Source organism: Calliphora vicina, chromosome 1 (assembly GCF_958450345.1).
Source record: "Calliphora vicina chromosome 1, idCalVici1.1, whole genome shotgun sequence".
NCBI classification, from domain to species: Eukaryota; Metazoa; Arthropoda; class Insecta; order Diptera; family Calliphoridae; genus Calliphora; species Calliphora vicina.
The window spans coordinates 29,103,243-29,123,563 of NC_088780.1; the positions used below are offsets into that span (position 1 = coordinate 29,103,243).

At 33.1% G+C, this 20,321-nt stretch overlaps 1 protein-coding gene across 1 annotated transcript in view; it reads right to left on the reverse strand.

Moving 5' to 3' along the window:
- The window catches only part of LOC135962315 (uncharacterized), a 40,367-nt gene extending 21,585 nt beyond the window's left edge, over positions 1–18,782 (reverse strand). Inside the window, exons 1-9 of the mRNA XM_065514214.1 lie at positions 18,196–18,782; positions 17,989–18,126; positions 17,782–17,916; positions 16,974–17,165; positions 7,929–8,264; positions 6,447–6,802; positions 2,329–5,297; positions 1,581–1,703; positions 998–1,169 (exon numbers count right to left, since the gene is read on the reverse strand). Coding sequence (XP_065370286.1) covers positions 998–1,169; positions 1,581–1,703; positions 2,329–5,297; positions 6,447–6,802; positions 7,929–8,264; positions 16,974–17,165; positions 17,782–17,916; positions 17,989–18,126; positions 18,196–18,345 — 4,571 coding nt within the window. The 5' untranslated portion in view covers positions 18,346–18,782. The remainder of the gene's footprint in view (positions 1–997; positions 1,170–1,580; positions 1,704–2,328; positions 5,298–6,446; positions 6,803–7,928; positions 8,265–16,973; positions 17,166–17,781; positions 17,917–17,988; positions 18,127–18,195) is intronic.
- Between the last annotated feature and the right edge of the window lie 1,539 nt (positions 18,783–20,321).

Genomic DNA, 20,321 nt, shown 5'->3' on the forward strand with positions numbered 1-20,321 from the left:
TCTAGTATTTACTAAATTGTTAGCATTTTATTGTATATGTAAAGGAGTTAACAAACATAATGGAAAATAATTAAAGAAAACTACATGCAGAAACTGTAACAAACTTCTGTAAACTATATTTATGTGGGTACGAGTTATATTGTTGGAAATGTTGTAGCAAAATGTAAATAGGGAAATTCTTATAAAATGTGTATTAAAACAAAATGTTAGTGATTGAAATGTTTTTTAAAAAAATAAATTAACTAGCAGTATGCATAAACTAAAAGCTTTTTATGTTTATACGAAAATAAAATTATTAGAAATAAGTTGTACTTGAGTAAAGAAATGCTTTTTAGCTACTCTTTGTAAAGAAAGCTTTTCACAACAACAGTTTTATTTCTCTTATTTTTTCGCAAAGAAAAGAACTAAAATGAGTAAAAGCTTTCTTCAAAGGGTGGAGCTTTTCAATGTTTGGTTATTATTTTTAGTAATTAGCCAAAGTAAAAGCCTAAAAATACGTATCGACTTTGGATTGGATTGTTTTGGTTATTTTGTTAAACTTTATTTTAATGTTATTTTTTAAAATAAATTTAAGGGAAATTTTTATAAATTTTGGCTGTAATAATTTTTACTTTTATTTTTTTTTTATTTTTGTAGTCAAATGGATTAAGGGATGTGGTAATGGTTTCGCAAATTTTCTTAATAAATTCTTAAAAACTTAATAATTACAATATGGTTGTTGTTGAATTGATTAAATTATTTAGTTATCAAATAAATTAAGCTCTCAAAAGCTTAAAGCTAATTTAGCATAGCTTTATTGTTGTTTTTAGGTTATTAATTAGTTAATAAATTAATCACTTGAGATCTTAAAAACTAATGTTTATCATCATTATTTATAAAATATAAAAAGTACAAAACTAAGAAATAAAAAAAAATAATAAAATTAATAAATTATTTAACTAAACTATAATAAAAATTAAGAGAAAAAAAAATAATAGAGAAAAATAGATTTGCGAACCTGTCCCCACCACTACCGGCTCCAGGATCAACTAAGCCTTCGCCACCATCGGCTTCAGATGACGAGCCACGCGACAGAACCGCTCGTATCTCACCTGGCAATACTTCCTCACTGCGATTCACCGTAAATGAGCTTTTACCCTTTTTTCCAAAGCCCATACGTCTTTTACGACCTTTTGTTTCAAATTTTAACGTAAAATTTTATTGGTTTATTTTTTTGTTTTTTGTTAATTTAATTTCAAAATTGTTAGTACAATTAAAGCAAAATACTATTGTTCAAAAAGAAATACATTAAAATTAGAGTGAACTAAATAAAAGATCTAAAAATGAAAAACGAAAATGATTTCTAATCGAAAGGGAAAACAAAAAACTTAAACAAAATATTTAAATTATATTATTAGTTGAACGAAAATGATGTTTATATTTTGTTTTTAATAACGGCCATGACGTAAAAGTTGATTTCTTGTTTGGACTCATGATCTTGGTTAGATTTCTGTGATACTTTTTCTTTCGATTTTGTTTTTTTGATTGATATGTACATAAAAAAATGTTAACAAACTATTGGAACATAAGAAAAAGCTTACCTGTTGCTGATAGCTGGGAGGTGGAGTTGGATTTTTTACCCATGCCACTACCGCTTTTGGGTGAACGTTCTTGGTCCAAAGCACCTTTTTTACGATCCTGGGCGGTGTCTGATAAACTGCCATCTAATTGAAGATAAATTAGTAGAAAATACAATAAAATTACAATAAACTGTAAGTAAATTTTATACTACAAATTCAACTATAACCAAAAGCTCTATCCAAAAGCTATAAAAAGTTAAACTTTTCTACAATATATAATATTAGGAATACTTAGAAAGTTCACATATAATTAGTTTTAAAATTGGTTTATTATTTTTATTATTGCAGTCAATAAAACTTCAAATGTTCCCGAAAGCTTTTCAACAGTTTGTATAAACATCATAGAAAAGCTTTGCTAGAACTTTTTGTATTTATTCGGATATGCATTAGCTTATTCATATCATTATTCCCTTTTCTAAAACAAACTAATTTTCAAAAAAGCTGTGGAAATGGTTTGCAAAAGCTTGACTAATAATTCTGTATACGAGGAAAATCAATAATTTAAGAGTCTTAAAATATTTCTCAAATTAGTTACGCGATATGATAGTCTATTACTAAGAATTTCAAAACAATTTACGGAATTTCTTTAAAAGTTTGGGGAGGTCTTGCTTATGAATAGTAAATTAAATATTTCATTAAATAAAAAGAAGGTTTCCAATATTTAATTCTTACAAAAGTTTACTTGCAAATTACAATATCCTACACTTACCGACTTTTTCATCAGCACTCTGTATTAGATTGGGATCATCCTTTTTATCACCGCCTTCAGCTTTCGTATCAACGTATTCACTAAAATCATCATCCAGCATTGCATCAATAGCATCCCAATCGATGGCGGCATCCAGATCAACGGCAGCATCACCATCGGCCGCAGCAGCATCGTCAGTGCCGGCACCAGCCGCAGATGAGGATGGATCAACAGCCATGTTGGCATTGGACGGCGATGCGTTTGTTGTTGTTGTTGCCGCCATTGTTGCATTATTCGTTGATGAGGTTGATGTGGTTGTAGTTGTTGTAGTTGTTGTGAGATTAGTGGTTTGTATGATTGTTGTAGTTGTTGTTGGTTGATTGGTTGATGTGATCGTTCCGTCAGCGTTAACGTTAACGTTTTGAGTGGTTGCGTCGTTTGTATTATTGATGGTGGTTGAATGTTTCAATGAGGCACGTTTATTGGGTGATGTGGAATTAGCGACACCATGATGGGAATTTGCAAAAGAGGAAGAAGAAGCAGCATTATTAGCATTATTACTACCAGCAACAACATTACCAGCAGTGGCAGTTGTAGTGCCAGCACCACTACCACTCCCACTGCCAGTTTTCACTGCCTGTTGTTCTAAAACTTCTCCCTTCCCTCTTTGTCTAATACTACCACTACCACTAACTGGCATAGCACTACCGCTACTACTACTGTATTGGCGATTCGTGTTGTGATGTTGTGAGGTGTTGTGAGCTGCAGTACGATCGCCGTAATCGTCGTACTCAAAGTACTCTGGCTGATCGTTAATACTGACGAGATTACTGCGATCACTGCCGGTTTCGTGTAGATGTTGTTGGTGTGTACGGCCGCTTTGCCTTTTCGAGGAGGCAGACGAGGCCATGGCCGATGGACGTGGTCCCGAACGACCAGTGTCGCCCACCGGTCCCGGACGTTCGTTAGCTGTGTAACCATTAACCATGCCACCGTGCGACATTGATGCAGATGCGTGTGGACCGGAACCCATATGGGCATCATCGTCGTAGAGCATACGAGAGCCCGGTTCGACTGGCGAAAAATTGTGGGCGTTTTGTGCACTAGGAGGATGCGGCAAGTTACGACGGCGTTTCTGATATGGCATTGCCGCCGAACCACCATAAAGCTTGTCATGAGTCGAACGGTCCAGGTCTAGGGACATGTGATTTCGTTCACGAGCCACGTCATAGCGGCGACGGGAATCGCGGAATTGCGAGGGAGCTACACCACGTCTGGTCCAACCCACGTCCGAGTCATATGTTATGGTCACAATCTTATCGTCTGTCACCAGGAAATGCGAATGGCTTAAGGGATTAGTGACATCAACATTGGCCCCCATGTACGACTGTCGTATGTTCGTTTCGGAACCGTAACGGCGAGACAGTTCTTCGTCAAATTGAGCCGGATAGACTTCGTCTTCGTAGCGTATGCGTCGGCGGCCCCAGCTTTTGGCATGCAAGTCATCATAGTCTAATGAGCGTGATTGTCCCTCGTGAAACATTTTTCGTCGGTCCAGCGGCGTACGACCCGTGGGAATACCGATTTTGGGTTTCTTTAAGATCGATGGTGGTTGGGCCCTAGCCTCGGCTATTGGCACAGCCGAGACCAAAGCATCTTCGCTTAGTTGACGGGACAAACGTAACACCGACTGGGTAGGCAACTGAGGGGGTGGGGCCAACGAGGATTTGGCCTTTTTGTGCGCTGTTGGTGTGGGGGTATGGACATGGTAAGTGGGTACGGCGCCTAAGTCTAACTGAGGGGCAGTCAAGCCGCTGACAAAGTGTTGATCCACACATTCACCGCACATTGCCGTATCGGTGGTGGGCAGTGAGGGCTCCGACGAGGAGGGCTGAAACATGGAAAGGGATGGTCGTCGCAACAGCTGTTCTGCTGTGTAGGGATAGGCGACAGGGTGATGTTGCGGATGTGGATGAGCGTCTACCAAACAGTAGGGGTCAGCACAAGCCCCTATGGTTACGCCGGATGAGGCCAAGACGGCATTGGTCGACAATACCACCGGCTGGCTGCCATTCTGACAATGACTGCACGTATTGTCGTAGTGATCGCGTATGTAGCCGACATACGAGGAGGGTGATGAGGATACTGTGTGAGCATGAGGCTGGCCGGCGTCAACCGTTAAGCCAAAATGCTGGGGATGCTGACGAAAAAAGTTCACCACTGGTGATGTTAGACGCTTAAGACCACGCATTGCAACACCACCACCGACGCCGCCACCCATGCCGGCGGCCTCGGCTTCCATGGCACCTAAAAGACTATCGGAAGCAAAACCTGGATCGGAAGGGAAATGTGTGAAATTGGCAGCATGCGTTTGAAACTCTGGGAATTGTATGGTGGGTATTGTATGTGGTGGAGGTGGGTATTGAGGTGGATTAAATGTATTGAGTTGTTGTTGTAGTTGTTGTTGTTGCTGCTGCTGCTGTTGTTGTTGTGTTTGTGTTAGAGGATCTTGTGTGAGACGTGGCTGTGTTGCTGTATTGGCGCCGCCGCTACTGTTGTCCATCATTATGATGCTGGGTTGGCCGGCATCGAGAAAATATTGCTCGACTAAATCGCCGCTATTGTCTGTCACCATAAGTTGTGTTGGCAGTTGTGGTTGTGATTGTAGTCCTGCTGCTGCTACGGTTGCCGTATTCGGTGGTGATTCACTGGCAGCCAATTCGGCAAGACGTTGCAAATGTTCCAGCTGCTCGAGCAGCTGTATCTGCTGTGGTGTCGTCGTTTGCATTTGCATATGCATATGCGAGGGCGGAAATGCCGTCATGGGCAAAAAGTCACAGTCGTCCACTTCGATGGTGTTTGAGCGAAAACGTTCAAAGAAACCACCTCTGCCGCCGCCGCCGTCGTCGCCGCCACCTAGACGCATACTAGGGCCAGCAGTTGTTATACTGTTGGGCCCAAAATAAGAGCGCCAATTACGTGGTAAGCTACTGTTATTTTTAGACCAATATTTTGAATTCATTTGAATTTTTATTTCAAAGTTGTAAGTGTGTGTGAGTGTGAGTGTGTGGGAGTATTTGTGAGAGTTGAGTTTGTAGTAGAGAAGAGTTGTTGTTATTGTTGTATATTTTGTGGTATAGAGTGTTGTAGAGTGTGGAGTGTTGAACATTTTTAGAGGTGAATTTTAATTTGTTGTTGAGTGGTAGCAAAAAATACATGCACACAGTGAGAATTTCAAATAAAGTATAAAAAAAAACAACAACGGAAGATAAATTAAAGCAAAAAACCCAAAAGGAAAGAGAAAAGGAACAAAACCAAATGACGTCCGAGTGGTAAAGAGTAGGTGAACACGTACATATATATACGTTGTTTGTGTGTGTGTGACAGTGAGTGAGTGTATGTGTGAGAAAGTGAATGTTGGTAGTTGTTGGTGGTAATTGTAGGCACATTTAGAGGCATGTAAAACACAAAATAAAGCGCAGGCGTCATTGAGTCGTTGGTTGAGTAAAAGAGTTGAAATTATAGTTGAGGTTTTATATATAGATATATATTTTTGTATTTTAGGTTGTTGTTGGTTTTTTCGTTTTTGTTTTAAAACATACATAAAGAAGGGAAAACAATAAAAAAAAGAAGAACACATAGTAAACATAAAGAAAGAAAATAGCATGTTTTTTGATATTTGTTTTGTATTATTTTGTTTTAATATTTTATTGTTTAATGATTTTCTTTTTTTTTTCTGCTTTTAGCCAAATACGCCAAATACTGTGTACTTTGAAAGTTTTTCGGTTTAATAGATATGAATATATTTTTTGTAGTTGTTGTATATATTTAATGCCAGCCAGATTGGGTATTTCAACGATTTTGTTTTAGAAGATAAACAGGTTTTATAATTTGTATACATATTTGTTTAATTTGTTCTCTTTAAGCCAAAACTGCAGTAAATTTTGTGAAAATTTTCCTATTTGCTAAAGATTTTGCTTAATAATAACATTAGATTACTGCACTGCATAAAAGCTTTTTCTGGTGTAGTTGAAAAGCTTTTACTATTTGTTCTATCTTTCCAATTCTTGTATGAGAAGCTTTTATTTTTTTTTTATCAAAAAAGTGTATGTGATTTTTATTTGCTGGCATGTACTCACCTGAGACCTCTTGACCCTCGTGGCCGTTCGGATTGTGTGGAGAAAGAACTTGATGTTACACTAACTACGGACTCCATATCGGAATCACCAAATTCACCCATGAAATCTTTGTCGGGCGATAGAGAATGTCGTGGTCGCATACGAGTTTCCATCGAGTGCAGATCACTGTCCGAAGCACCGGTGTAATGACGTTCCCAGCCACCGCCACCGGTACTACGATACAATGGCTGATGATGTGGCTGACGTGTGCGATGTCGTCCGAAACGGCCACCACCACCGTTACCAGACGTTAAACGATCATCGAATTCCTGTCCCAAGCGATCACGTATCATAGCGCTGCGTGATGTTTGGGGGACCTGCAAGATTATGAAGATTTGTGTTTTAACTGTTGTTTTTTCTTTCTTTTTGGTAATTTTTTTTTTTTAATGAAAAATCTTTTATCATGAAAATACTTTTATCATCAAAAAGATTTTTCCATCAAAAACTTTTATCACTAAAATACTTTTTAATAAAAGAGCTTTCTACAAAGTTTTTTTTAATGGAAAAACTATTTTTTTCAACTTATAGTTTTTTTATGGATAAATATTAAATGAAAAATGCATTTATCACCAAAAAAAACTTTTCATAAAAAGTTTTCTATATACCACCAAAGTTTTTTTTAACGAATATAGTTTTTTTTATGGAAAAACAATTTTTTTAAACTTATATGTGAATAAATATTTAATGAAAAATGTATTTATCCTTTTTTTAAAAAAAAAGCTTTTTTCAACCTATAGATTTTTTATGGAATAGGATTTTCCAACAAGGTTTTTTTCATTTAAATAAGGAATTTAAAGAGTTTGTTTTGATTTTTTTATGGAAAAAACTTTCATCAAAAAAATGTATTTATCACCAACAATCCTTTTTTTTAATAAATAAGCTTTTTTCAACCTATAGATTTTTTAGGGAAAAGGATTTTCCAACAAAGTTTTTTTTTATAAGAAAAAGCTTTCTACTCCAAAAAAGGTTTTTTTTAATTAAAAAAGTTTTTTCATTCAAAAAAGAAATTTAAAGAGTTTGTTTTGATTTGTTTTTATGGGAAATGCTATCATTAAAAAAATATTTGTTGAAAAAAGCTTTAAACACACATATTTTTATAGATAAACTTTTATCACCAAAAAGTTTTTTATTAAAATTTTTTCATAAAAAAGTTTTCTACTGGCTATGAAAAAAGCTTTTTTAAACAAAAATATTTTTTATGAAAATTTTTTCATAAAAGAGTTTTTTGATTAATAAAAGACTTTTTTCTTGAAAAGCTTTTTGAACTAAATACTTAGCTTTTAGTTTTTTTGTCGGCAAAAACTTTACAACTAAAAGTCATTTATATGAAAAAAAGACTTCTTTAACAAAACCATGTTTTGTTAGCTTTTTTCAACAAAAACTTTTATTAGGAAACATGATGTAAAAGCTCAAAAAATATTAGTTGTCTAACTTTATACACACCTTTGGCAGTTGTCTCTTTTTGGGCGAACCAGTCGGCGTGGCAGTCGCTGAGCGCGATTGAAAACGTTGCTGCTGTGATGACGACGATCCCACCCCACTATCGTACGGTGTGATAATCGAGGTGCCACCACTGTAAGGCGGTATGCTGCCTATATCGTGGCCCCTATATTCAGGTGGTGACAACGAGCCACGTCTTGGACTGGAACTGCGATAGTAACCGCTATGATAGGCATCACTTGGAGCAGCTGAATGACTACGTTGGCTTAGACTCATGCCACCAGGACCAGTGGTGGTAGCACCATTACGACGAAAATAACCACTTTGTGCGCCAGGAGCCTAAAGTTTTCAAAAAAGGGGGAAAATAACACAAAAGAAATAAAATTATAAATAACTAGTAAAAAAAATGGTATTTAAATAATAAATTTAGACTTAAAAAAACGGCTTTGTAACAAAAATCATTGAAGATTGCATTTTAAACACTACAAAACCGTTTTATTGAAAAAATCATGAAACAAAATTATTATAAATTATTTTTAAATTAGTTATTGTTGTTTAAGGTTAAAAAAAAACACTGAAAATTCTTTAAAACTACTTAAAATTTAGGGTTTTTGTTAGAAAAATTCATTAAATTCAAACAATTTCTTTGAAAAGTAATTTTTATTAAAACAAATATTAGCATAGGGTTTTTTAAAAGAAAATTGATTATCAAGTAGTAGAGATAGAGTAAAAAAGATTTAAACAGCTTTCCATTTGTCAAAAAAAAAGAAGAGTAGCAAAAGTGGAAAAGTTAAGGAGGAATTTTGTTTAAAGTGCTTAAAATGCTGAGGGAATTTTCAAAGGAGTCAGTTTTAATGATTTTAAATATTTGATGAAAAAAGCTGTAACAAATGAATGGCTTTAATGGAATTAAAAGCTTTTCCTGAACTCGGGTGGCTATATGAAAGTGCTTTAACGAAAAGTGATTTAAGATATTAAATTCTAAAAGCTCTTCACTAATTTTTTAAGTATACTTGTATAATTTATAAAAACTTGTACTTTATAAGTTTCTTTTTGTAAATGCTTTTAGAAAAGCATTTTTCTCTTTTAACAATCCTGCTGTTATATCCTGCTTAAACTGTTCTGTAGTTGTATTTAATAATTATCTTACTGCTTAGGTATACAAAAATTTCAAACCTGATTGTGATAACTTTGTCCAATGCCCGAAACCGTACGATAATCACGAGCTACCATGCCGGCCACTCTTTTACGGCCCTGAGGTGACATATCACGTCTTGAACGACGCTCTTGTAAATCAATCTACATATTTTTTTGTTTGTTTGTATTTTTTCAATATTTTTTTTTTCCAAAAGGACCAGAAGGATTAATGTTTGAGGGGGTTATCATTATTAATAACAATATTGCAAGGATTTAGAGTATGTTGGTTGGAAAGTGGGGGGAAAACGTTTACGTACAGGGGCAGATGTTAAGAAAAAAGACAAGATAATAGAAGAAAATGTTGGTTTTTAACAAAAGAATTCCATAAAATATCTTGACAACACTTATAAAAGAGGACTCTTTTTAAAACAAAATTAAACAAATTTCAAATAAAAAAGTTTTAGTTTTAATGTGTTTAAGGTGTTGACTGTGATTTGTGTTTAATTACAAAAGCTACTTGGCATTTAAATATGTTACACTTAAAGCTTAAAATACCACAAAAAAGAAAAATAAAACTAAAATTGTTTGTTAAACTTAAAAGCTGTACAAAACAAAGCTTATAGCTAAAAAAAAAGCTAACATGCATAAATAGTGCTGGAAAGTCTTTTTTTTATATTTTCAATGTGCATTATAAGAAATAAAGCTTTCTTTTTTAAGTTTTAGTTAAAACTTTTTTTCACAAAAAGTTTCTGTTATAAGTTAACGAAGCATGTGTTCTCTTGTATTGTTGTTTTTAAGTTTTAAATTTTATACTTAAAAGTTACATTATTTATTTATTTATTTTTTTTTTTTCATTATTTCAGTTAAAATTATAGTTTATTTTTTGTTTAGAATTACAACACTTAAATTGATAGATAACCTTAGGAAATGTTCATACATTTTTTTTTAAATTGTTTGTTTTTTATATTCAATACAAATAGGAAAGTTTATAAAGTTATGGTTTTGAGAAGAAAAAAATTTACACAACATCGATTAAAAAAGTTCAATCTAATTTGTAAACAAAATTAAATATATGTAAAGTTTTCACATAAAATTATGAAATTTTTAGATAATTTGAAAACGCAGTGTTATAAATTGTTAAGAGGGTTTTTGTTTGAATTTTTTATGCAGAGTTTTATTTTAACACTTGTTAAACTCTTTATATTTTTAAACAATTTATAGCACTGTGATGTTTCAATCATGGTAATGGTGTCTATGTCAGTATGCATGTTTATAGAATGTTGTATCAATGTTGTAATATTATTTAGAACAATGGATTTTGAAATGGATTTCAAATAAATGAGTATATGCATCATGTAGTATGAAGAGTAATTTTGATTACGACAATTGATCTTCTATATTTAATTAAAGATCATTACTAATGATCTAAAATGGACATTTGATTGTTTTCTTGGGGTAACTAAGCCGACATATAGCTGCTTCCATGAGTGGTTCATCGTTGGTATGTTCGAGTTCTAACATTTTATATAAAACCTGACCTGTTAACATGTCGTTTCCATAACAGGGGATTCATTTACAGCATTTATGCACCCTGCGACAGGTCACAGAACACAAGCAAATGAACTAGCTGACTGAAATATTCAACAGTACATACAGTCCATAATTGACCTTATTCCTCATACAACCCCTATATCAGCACAACGGAATATAACACTCTTACTTGTTTTGTTATTAAAATGTCTGTTTTCTTGAAAATTTAAAATACTTCCACAATGCTTCAAAAAATGTTATGTAGTCGAGTCATCGAGCTTTTATTGGTTCAACATATACATTCGAATGAAGAGCCGTATATTAAAATACTCGAATGATTCTCCCGATTCGAATCCCATTTTCATCAGACACAATTAAGGTCTTAGCTAAATATCTGTAAAAAGAAGTAAGAAAGTATGGTCGGTCAAGCCCGACCATATAATATAACACTAAGTAAAAGAGCAAAAATATTTTTCTTTTAAAATTTCAATAATTCATATTTTTGAGTGATTTTCGGAAGTGGACCTTATATGGGGACTATGAGCAATTATGAACCGATCACCATGAAATTAGGTCGTGTGATTTGTGTCTATATGAAAGTTTACTGTGTTGAATTTTGTGAGTATACCAACATTTTTAAGAGATTTATGCACGTTAAAGTGATTTTCGGAAGCGGGTCTATATGGGAGCTATGACTAATTATGGACCGATCGTAACAAAATTTGGTGACATGAATTTTGTATATATAAAACTTATTTGGAGCGCAATTTGTGGAGATACGTTTATAAATTAAACATTTATGACCGATAAAGTCCAATTTCGGAAGGACATTTGTATGGGGGCTAGGTGAAGTAATGGTCAGATTTCAGCCAGTTTCAATAGGCTTGGTCCTTGGGCCGAAACAATAATATGTACCAAATTTTATCGAAATATCCTGTACTCTGCGCACAAGGTTTACATGGAGAGCCAGCCAGCCGACCAGATTTGTGATTCAGAAAGTGATTCTAAGTCTATCGGTATACTTTAAGATGGGTGTTAGACTAATATTTTTGGGCGTTACACACATCTGCACGAACGCATAATACCCTCCCCACTATGGTGGTGTAGGGTATAATAAGATGACATTCGTCAATTTATATCATTACTTTGAGAAACGTTTAATTCAACCCTTATAAATGTTTGCAGTTAATCTGAACCACATCTCTGTGACATAGATGCATGTAATAAAGTCAGATTGCTCAAGAACTTATCTCAATATTTTATGCGACAATAGTCTTTGAAACGTAGTCCAAAAATCCCAGTTTACATATTGTCTATTCTGGATCGCCTGAAACACACTGCTTGGGAAACGGAATTAGGATCATAAACCATTTTGCCATTGAAGACGCCGGAGGCTAGATATTACAGATATTTGTCATTATTTCATTTTTATCAAGATATAAGTAACATATATAATGTGAAAAAGACTTGCTTTCTCGAAAGTACGAAAAAGGTACACAGAGAAAACAGATTCGTGATAGCAACCGAATTTGTTGCCAATCGAATGATTCTATCTTAGTGACCGAATTTTACAGTTGTGACTACAATATTTTGTAAGGGATAACTAAAGTTAGGTTCCCTCAACTGAAATTCTTCTTTATCAACTGACTTTCTGTTGTTAGAACTGAAAAATTCTATGTGTGCAACCGAATCATTCGATTGGCAACAAATTCGGTTGCTATCACGAATCTGTTTTCTCTGTGTATTTCTGTGATGAGTCGTAAATCATTCGTACTGAATTCTAGATTCTATTATATGAAAGAGAGTTTGTTTTCATTTACTATAATCACAAAATTAAACTTGAGACATGTTAAGCGATTAGTTAGTTACTCTCGCATTAATGTAACATTACGGAAAATTTGGCTTAAAAACAGTATTTAGGTTAAGTAGCCTAGAACTCGACTCGATCGTCAGCTTATTAGTGTTTTGGCACCTATCCAAAAACACGGTGTTAAGAAAAACGTGGTACATAGTATAACATAACCATTTTTCATCCCAGTGTCGAAGTTTATATAAAATGGTTAAAATCACCATACAGATAACCTCCTGAATAAGGGTCTAGCTCTGATGAATGTCTTAAATATGCTGGAATTCATATTTAATTCAACGTAAATATTTTTTTTTAAACATCGTTTTGCACCCAGAGTCTCTGGCGGGAATCCAACCCGCAACCTACACTATCGTCTAGTCTGTCGGTGTACCCAAGTCTTATATTAGTAAAAATTACACAACAAAATTTTGTGGAAATCGGCTTATAATTTGTCATAGCACCCATATAATCCCCACATCCAAAAATCATGTGAATAAATTTTTGAACTTAACAATTAACCCTTATAAATAACTAAATCCTACACCGAGAAAACATATTCGTGATAGCAACCGAATTTGTTGCCACCCGAATGATTATACCGTAGTGACTGAATTTTACAGTTGTGGCTACAAAATTTTAAAAGGGGGTAACAAAACTTTGGTTGCTATAACCGAAATTCTTCTTTGTCAACTGACTTTCTGTTGATAGAACCGAAAAATTCTAAATTGTGCAACCGAATCATTCGATTGTCAACAAATTCGGTTGCTATCACAAATCTGTTTTCTCTGTACACTAAAAATTTTATTACGATCGGTCCATAATTGATCATGGCTCCCAATTTATTGTAAAATTATGGACATAAATCATACAAAATATTGTCAGAAAGATAACAGTTAAATGGTGGGTGGTCTTCCAAGAACAAGCTTAATGCGAACAAAAGTCAGAAATATTTCGAAGCAATTTATAGTCCATTTCTTTAGTAATACTGGCAGCATAGACAATAACTAGATAGGTAACTGAGAGCCAAAAACCTATATTACTCTCTCCTTCCGTTCTATGTGTTTATTCTATGACTGGCAGGGTTACAGGAAAATGGTAAATTTATTACAGTTCTATTTGTTTTTCAGTAATATGAAGTAACCCTTGAATAACACGAATAATTCCTAATCACATTGAAGGGTAGACTGAAAAAGGTGACTTTGTAATCATATTAAAAGTATTGTGACATTTTTACCTTTTAAAGTAAACCGTATTCTTTCAGTAGCTTAAAAATTGTAACAACTCTTTATTTAACTATTAAAGAGATCGACATCTCTTTTAACACACACACTTTAAAAACACCCTGGTAATGTACATGAACACACTGGTAATACAGTAGACTTTAATTCTACCAGAGCCTATTACAAACTGACTGGCGGCAATGTGCTGTTACTATTTATATACAAAGTATGTACCATCTTCTAGAAGCTTCATGAATTATCTTAACGGAAATAACTGGAATGTTCTATTTCCAGTAACTTTTTTTTTAAAGCTGCTTCACAGTTAAAATTGCCGTACTTATAAATAATAACAGCGTGTTATAAACATATTTAATGTTTTAAGCAACCTTTACAGACCATTAAATTCGAAATGTGCAAGATCAAAATTTGTCGATGACAGCTCTGATCAAGAAATTGATGGTCAAAATTGCATTTGACTGCCAGCACAGTGCATTCAAACCAGACTGAACACACCCGTATTCACCTTTTATCTAAATCTTTACTTAAAAAGGTTTTATTTCCTATATATTTCAGATTTTCTACAAAATGTAAGGTTAAAAAGGGATTTGACTCAGTTTAAAATCTATGTAATCGACGTTGACATACTATATTTCAGAGATTTATGAGCGAACTATGTCTGATATAACGCATGCGGAATGAAATTGCAACAAAAATTTGACACTGGCCAAAAGAAAAAGTATAAGAGGTATTAGTGTTTTAAGACTTATTTTGAATTATGTTATGTTTTGCCTTAATACTTTAAAACCCCATTTGAATATCCGGCATTTAGTTATCACAAAATGTTAACAAAAACAGAACTACCTTGAAAAAACATTTGTAATTTTTTCCATATTTTTTCAATTATCATCGGGAACAATTTGATATATTTTATATCAAGTGACAGAGAAAGGCAGAGAAGTGGACTTTTTTGGAAGTAAATAAACCTATTATTGATAAGATGTGCAAAGTAGAACATAATCATTTTTCTAAAAAAATATATATGGATCTAAATCAATCAGATGTAAATTAGAAGTTTTGACTTTTTTGGAATTTGATTTGACCATCAGTTCTAATTAATATATTATGAAATGTGTACACAAAATTAATCATTTCATAAAAAGAAACATCAGAGATTATTTTTTTTAAAAAGAAAGTTCCTCTTAACTGTTCCATCATCGAACTGTCACGCCCAGATGATTATGGTGTTTCCAACACCCTAGAAATTCCAGACTTTCTAAAATGAAAAACTGTCCATATTTTTTTAAATTAAAAATAATTTGGAAGTTTTTGGACTTTTTTAAATAGAATAGTTTTTATAGATTATTTAAAATAAAAATCCAGAGAAATGAGACCTGGAACTCAAATAGAAGCTCAGAGAAGAGCAAACATCGGCATTTTTAACACCTGTATATAAATTTCTTCATAACTGCCACAAAAGTACATGAATAGAATAAATTTATTGCTTACATTAAATCAGTACAATGGGCTATTTTATAAAGGTTTTATAAATTAGTTGTTTTAACGTTGGAAACAAATATAGCGTTTTTTGTTTTGTTGCAATTTCATTCCGCATACGTTATTGATACCATATGTGAGACAGTAGGTTATTAGGGGATGGTTCGGAAAACCTATTTCAACCAACACAAGGACAGAAAGACATCGCTAATTCGACTTAGAAATCTATAGGGATCCTGAATATTTATGTTTTATATCTATATCGATAATTAATATTGTAGAAATTACAAATGGAATGAAAAATTCAAAATTAAAGGCCTGATTTAGAAACACTAACGGAAAACAATTTTCAAATTTTTGTATGAAAAAAACTCAAATTTTTTTTAAAAACTGAGTGATTTTCATACATAAATTTGAAAATTGTTTTGCTTTTGTGTTTCTGAATCACATCCTAACCATAGAGAATAGACATAGAGCGGAAACTCTCCTGTCAAAAACCTAACTCAGTTGTCAGAAACCTAAGTGTTGAGAATGTTTTAGTAGAAAAAACTATGTGAAAACAAAAACAACACTAAATATGTAAATATGTGTGATTATTTTGAGTAATTTTTTTGTTTGAGTATTTTTCTAGTTTCCGCTCTATGTTTCTCTATGACCCTAACTATAGAGAAACATAGAGCGGAAAATAGAAACAAAAGAATAACTCAAAATAATCACACATATTTACGTTTGTGTTTTTGTTTCCACATAGTTTTTTCAACTAAAACATTCTCAACACTTAGGTTTCTGACAACTGAGTTAGGTCTTTGACAGGAGAGTTTCCGCTCTATGTCTATTCCCTATGGTGTTTTTGTGTTGTTTTTGTTTTCACATAGTTTTTTCTACTAATACATTCTCACCAATTAGGTTTCTGACAACTGAGTTAGGTCTTTGACAGGAGAGTTTCCGCTCCATGTCTATTCTCTATGGTGTTTTTGTGTTGTTTTTGTTTTCACATAGTTTTTTCTAATAGTACATTCTCACCACTTAGGTTTATGACAACAGAGTTAGGTCTTTGACAGGAGAGTTTCCGCTCTATGTTTATTCTTTATGACCCTAACATAAGATTTACACTCACAAAATTTCTATTTTATTTTCAGACACTCAACTATAAGTTTTTGCAACTTTAAAATTTTCGATATAAATATGTCTTTTTAATATAATGATGTTTTTATTAGAATTTCAATAATTCTAAGTAATGTTTGCTGAATGAAGCAAAATGCAATGAAATGAAATCGCATGAATCTTGAAACTACAATAATGATATATAAACTTTTCAAATCAATAAACACACACACTTAGAAGTTAAAAGAAGTTAAACAAATGCGCCAAGCTTTTAAAAAAACTTTAAAATCTTTTTGTTTTGTATTTTTGCAGATACAATGTTTACTGTACAATTTCAAAAATCATGTTTTAAGCAAGAAAATAACTCTCAAAACGCAGAGTTGCATGGCAAAAAGAGAAACAAAACATGATCTTTTTTTGTTTTGCTCAAAATCTTAGAGAGCAAGTGTTTGGGGTTGGAGTGTAAAACTGTAAAAATGTTTGGTTTTTTAGAAATTATTCAAAAAAAATAAATTAAAAACACAATTAACCAGTATTAAGTTATTAAGTGTTATTTGAGTTTTAGTAGTAAATAGTATTTTATACATGTAAATTGTAAGTAGTATTTAGTTTTGTAGAGCAATAGGGAGAGAGTTACTTAGTTATTGATAGAGTGAGAGAGAGAGAGTTATAGACAATTTTATTAGTAGGTTTAACAACAATTGTTTTGGTTACCTCTGGAGGTGGTGTACTGGCTGAACTTCCCATGGATGAGATGCTGGCGCCATCACGTTGTGATATATAATCAATTTCAGACATGGTATCAGAATCACTGTGACGTGATGTAGTACTGGGTGGTGATAAATGATCACTGGGTGTTAAAATCACTATATCCACATCTCGGGATGATGAATCATGACTGCGTAACTGTATTTTTTTTTATTTTTTGATTAGAATGTAGTTGTTGTAACGAGTAGTAGTTGTTGTAGTTGATGATGTTTTTTTTTTGGTTGGAGGGAGGAGGGGAAGAGAGATATTATGATCATGAAATAGTGATAATTGCTTTTTTAAAAAAAATCAAACAAATATTACAACATAAAATCAAAGGCTTCAAAATGTGAAACTGTTGTTTTAATCAAAATTTATTTTTTTAGGCAAAATTTGTTCCCTTCTCAAAACCAAAACTCCTAGAGTTTAAAATGTTACTATTTTTTTTAAGAAAATATTATTGTTATTATTATTTCAGCTGTTGTATGGTAATTTGTTGTTGTTTTACAAAATCATAAAAATTAACCTTTAAGGGAACAAGATGGCTTTATGAAATTGTATTGTTATAGTATTTTTAAAAACTAGTTAAATAAAATAAATTGTGTTTGTTTTCATGTTTCACTTTTATACTTAAATATTGATACAAATGTTTGGTAGTTGTTTAAATAAATTTACTTAAAGTGGCTGTTAAGTTTGTTGTAAAAATATTTTGAGAAAAAACTAAATATAGAAATAGATAGAAAAAAAAATCATTAAGAAAATCAAAAGCACATACGAGATATGAGGTATCCTGATGAGGTTGCAATTTATACCAATCAGCTTCATCATCCAATGAATGATGGGCCAAATCAATAACAACTTCGCCAATGAAATCATTGGCACCATAACGTACATAATCCCACAGGGTGACCTAGATATATATTAATATATATGAGTAGCAAATTATATACTTATGTAGACATATTAGAAATTAATAAATTACCTCTAAATATCTGCCTGTTAAATCACAACGTCTTAAACCGGTATAAACAAATGTTTGACCCCAACGAGGTTCACAGGTATTGGCTAAAGTTTTCGTGCGTCTTTTAGATTTTGTACCGCGATCGGGTAAAAGGAACACCTATTTAATATTTAATACAATTTAAACGTCACTTATATATTTAATTTACTCCTCCAATTGATTACTTACTTTTGCATAAGGATTACGGGCAATGCCAGTCTGACGCAGTGTCAAACCGGTGGCACATACAATTGTTACAATCAACTGTAGCGTTGTTTGATCATAGCCCAATTTCATCTGTAATTCACCCTCGATATGCAGGGGTATAGGACCGACCATAGCTCCTGTATGTGAGGTTTGTTGTTGCTGCAGCTGATGCTGATGCTGTTGTAGTGTATACTGCTGCTGGTGGTGTTGCTGCTGCTGCGGATGCTGTGGTCCCAAACCCGAGCCATATGTATACGGCGACGCAGACGACGTATGCGTGGGCGGTGGTGGTACTTGATGGCAATGATGATGATGTGAATGATGATAATGGCCCGCCGTCGTTGTTGCTGCTGCTTGTGTCGATGATGCCGATGTTGGTGGTATTTGCGGTGGTGCTTGTGTAATACTACTACTACCGCTACTACAACTACTGACCGAATTACTGCTGTTACTAGCGGCTGATACGTTTTTTGGTCCCAAACGTTGAACTGTACTCTCGTAGGTGCGTACCACATTCGCACTGTGTCTTAGTGTAAGACCGCCTGCACCACTACCACCGCTTACACTACCACTACCAACACTACTACTGTTATTTGCATGTAAATCGGGTGATCCGGGTGATGTTATAAGCACACTCGGTTTATCACGATGTATTTCAAGATCATCGACTAGGGGTGCTAAAAGATGTTGTGTGTGCGTGTAGTTTATGTAGTTTATATATATTTTTGGACAATGCAGGATACGGACGGGAAGAGAAAGGTAAAAAAAAGTTGTGAAAAAAAACAAACAGCATATTAGTTGTGCTAATTTTTAATTTCAGATCAATTAGATATGAAAATAATTATATTCTTCACTTGTTGTTAGTTACTAATTCACCGTGAACATAATAGATGTGATTTTTTTATCTGTTTCAATGTTTCAAATTTAGATATGTGATTTATAAACTGAAATAAACAAGCTTGCAATATTTATTTATTTGCTTTTGTGTTTTTTAGGTCAAACCTTATCACTAAATTTTGAACTAGTTCTCTTAGGCCAGGTGACAATGCAATTTTATGGCCATAAATTCCAAATCAAATTCGAAAATTCGAAACTATGTTCGAAAAATGTTTAAAGTAGTTACAATAATTGAATTCGAAAATTGGTTTTATGTTTGAAAGCTGTTAAAATAATCTCGATAATCTCTCGCAATTTTAGTTTTATGTATGGTAAATTTCTTACATTTTCTAATTTCGAACTTAAAATTGTTTCTTAAAAAAAATAAAAATATTCATGAATTTTCAAGATAGATTTAATATATATTCAGGATAAAAGCTTTTCAAGATATGTTCGAACAAATTTTTAAATTCGAAATATTCAAGGTGCTTTAAAAAGTAGAAAATTAATTAATAGTAACAAAACATTTCTAAAACAATCATTTATTTAAATGCTATAAAAAAGTTTATCTATTATTATGAGCTGCTGAAATCTGGCCAGACCATCGATGCAGAATGCTCTTTGGTCGAAATCCATATGTTGCCAGAAAGATTGGAAAATATCATAAATAATGGCCAATAACACTAGTTTACAAGGTTTTTGCTCCTGAATTGAAACATACATATATGGATTTCTGTATTTAAGTCTTCTAACTTCGGAACAAATATTAAAAAAACTTTTGAAATATTTATTAAAAACGAAACATATAAAAATGTACATTAAATTAGGACAAAAAAATTAAAAGTGAAGTGTTTAGTCCTCTTTTTATAACTATTTTCATTTGTCTCCCTCACGATACTTCAGCAGTAGTCTCCAAGCATATTCTTATCCCAAAGACCTTGATAATTCCTCTCGAATAACTTCAAAACTTGATGGAAACGCTCTCCATGTGCGTCACTCATGTGTCCGAGGTTGTCCGGGAAAAAATCCACATGAGAAAGTAAAAAGTGAATTTGAGGGATATATTTACACCCATCAGTTCAAAATTATGTAATAAATTCGAAACAATTTTGACTTTTCTTATTCCCCATGCTGCATTTTCAACATCGGTTAATAGACACTCAAATTTGGTATCAAGCATTTTGCAGTGTTTGTGTTATAGGAAGACCTCGATTTGACTGAATAATTTTTCC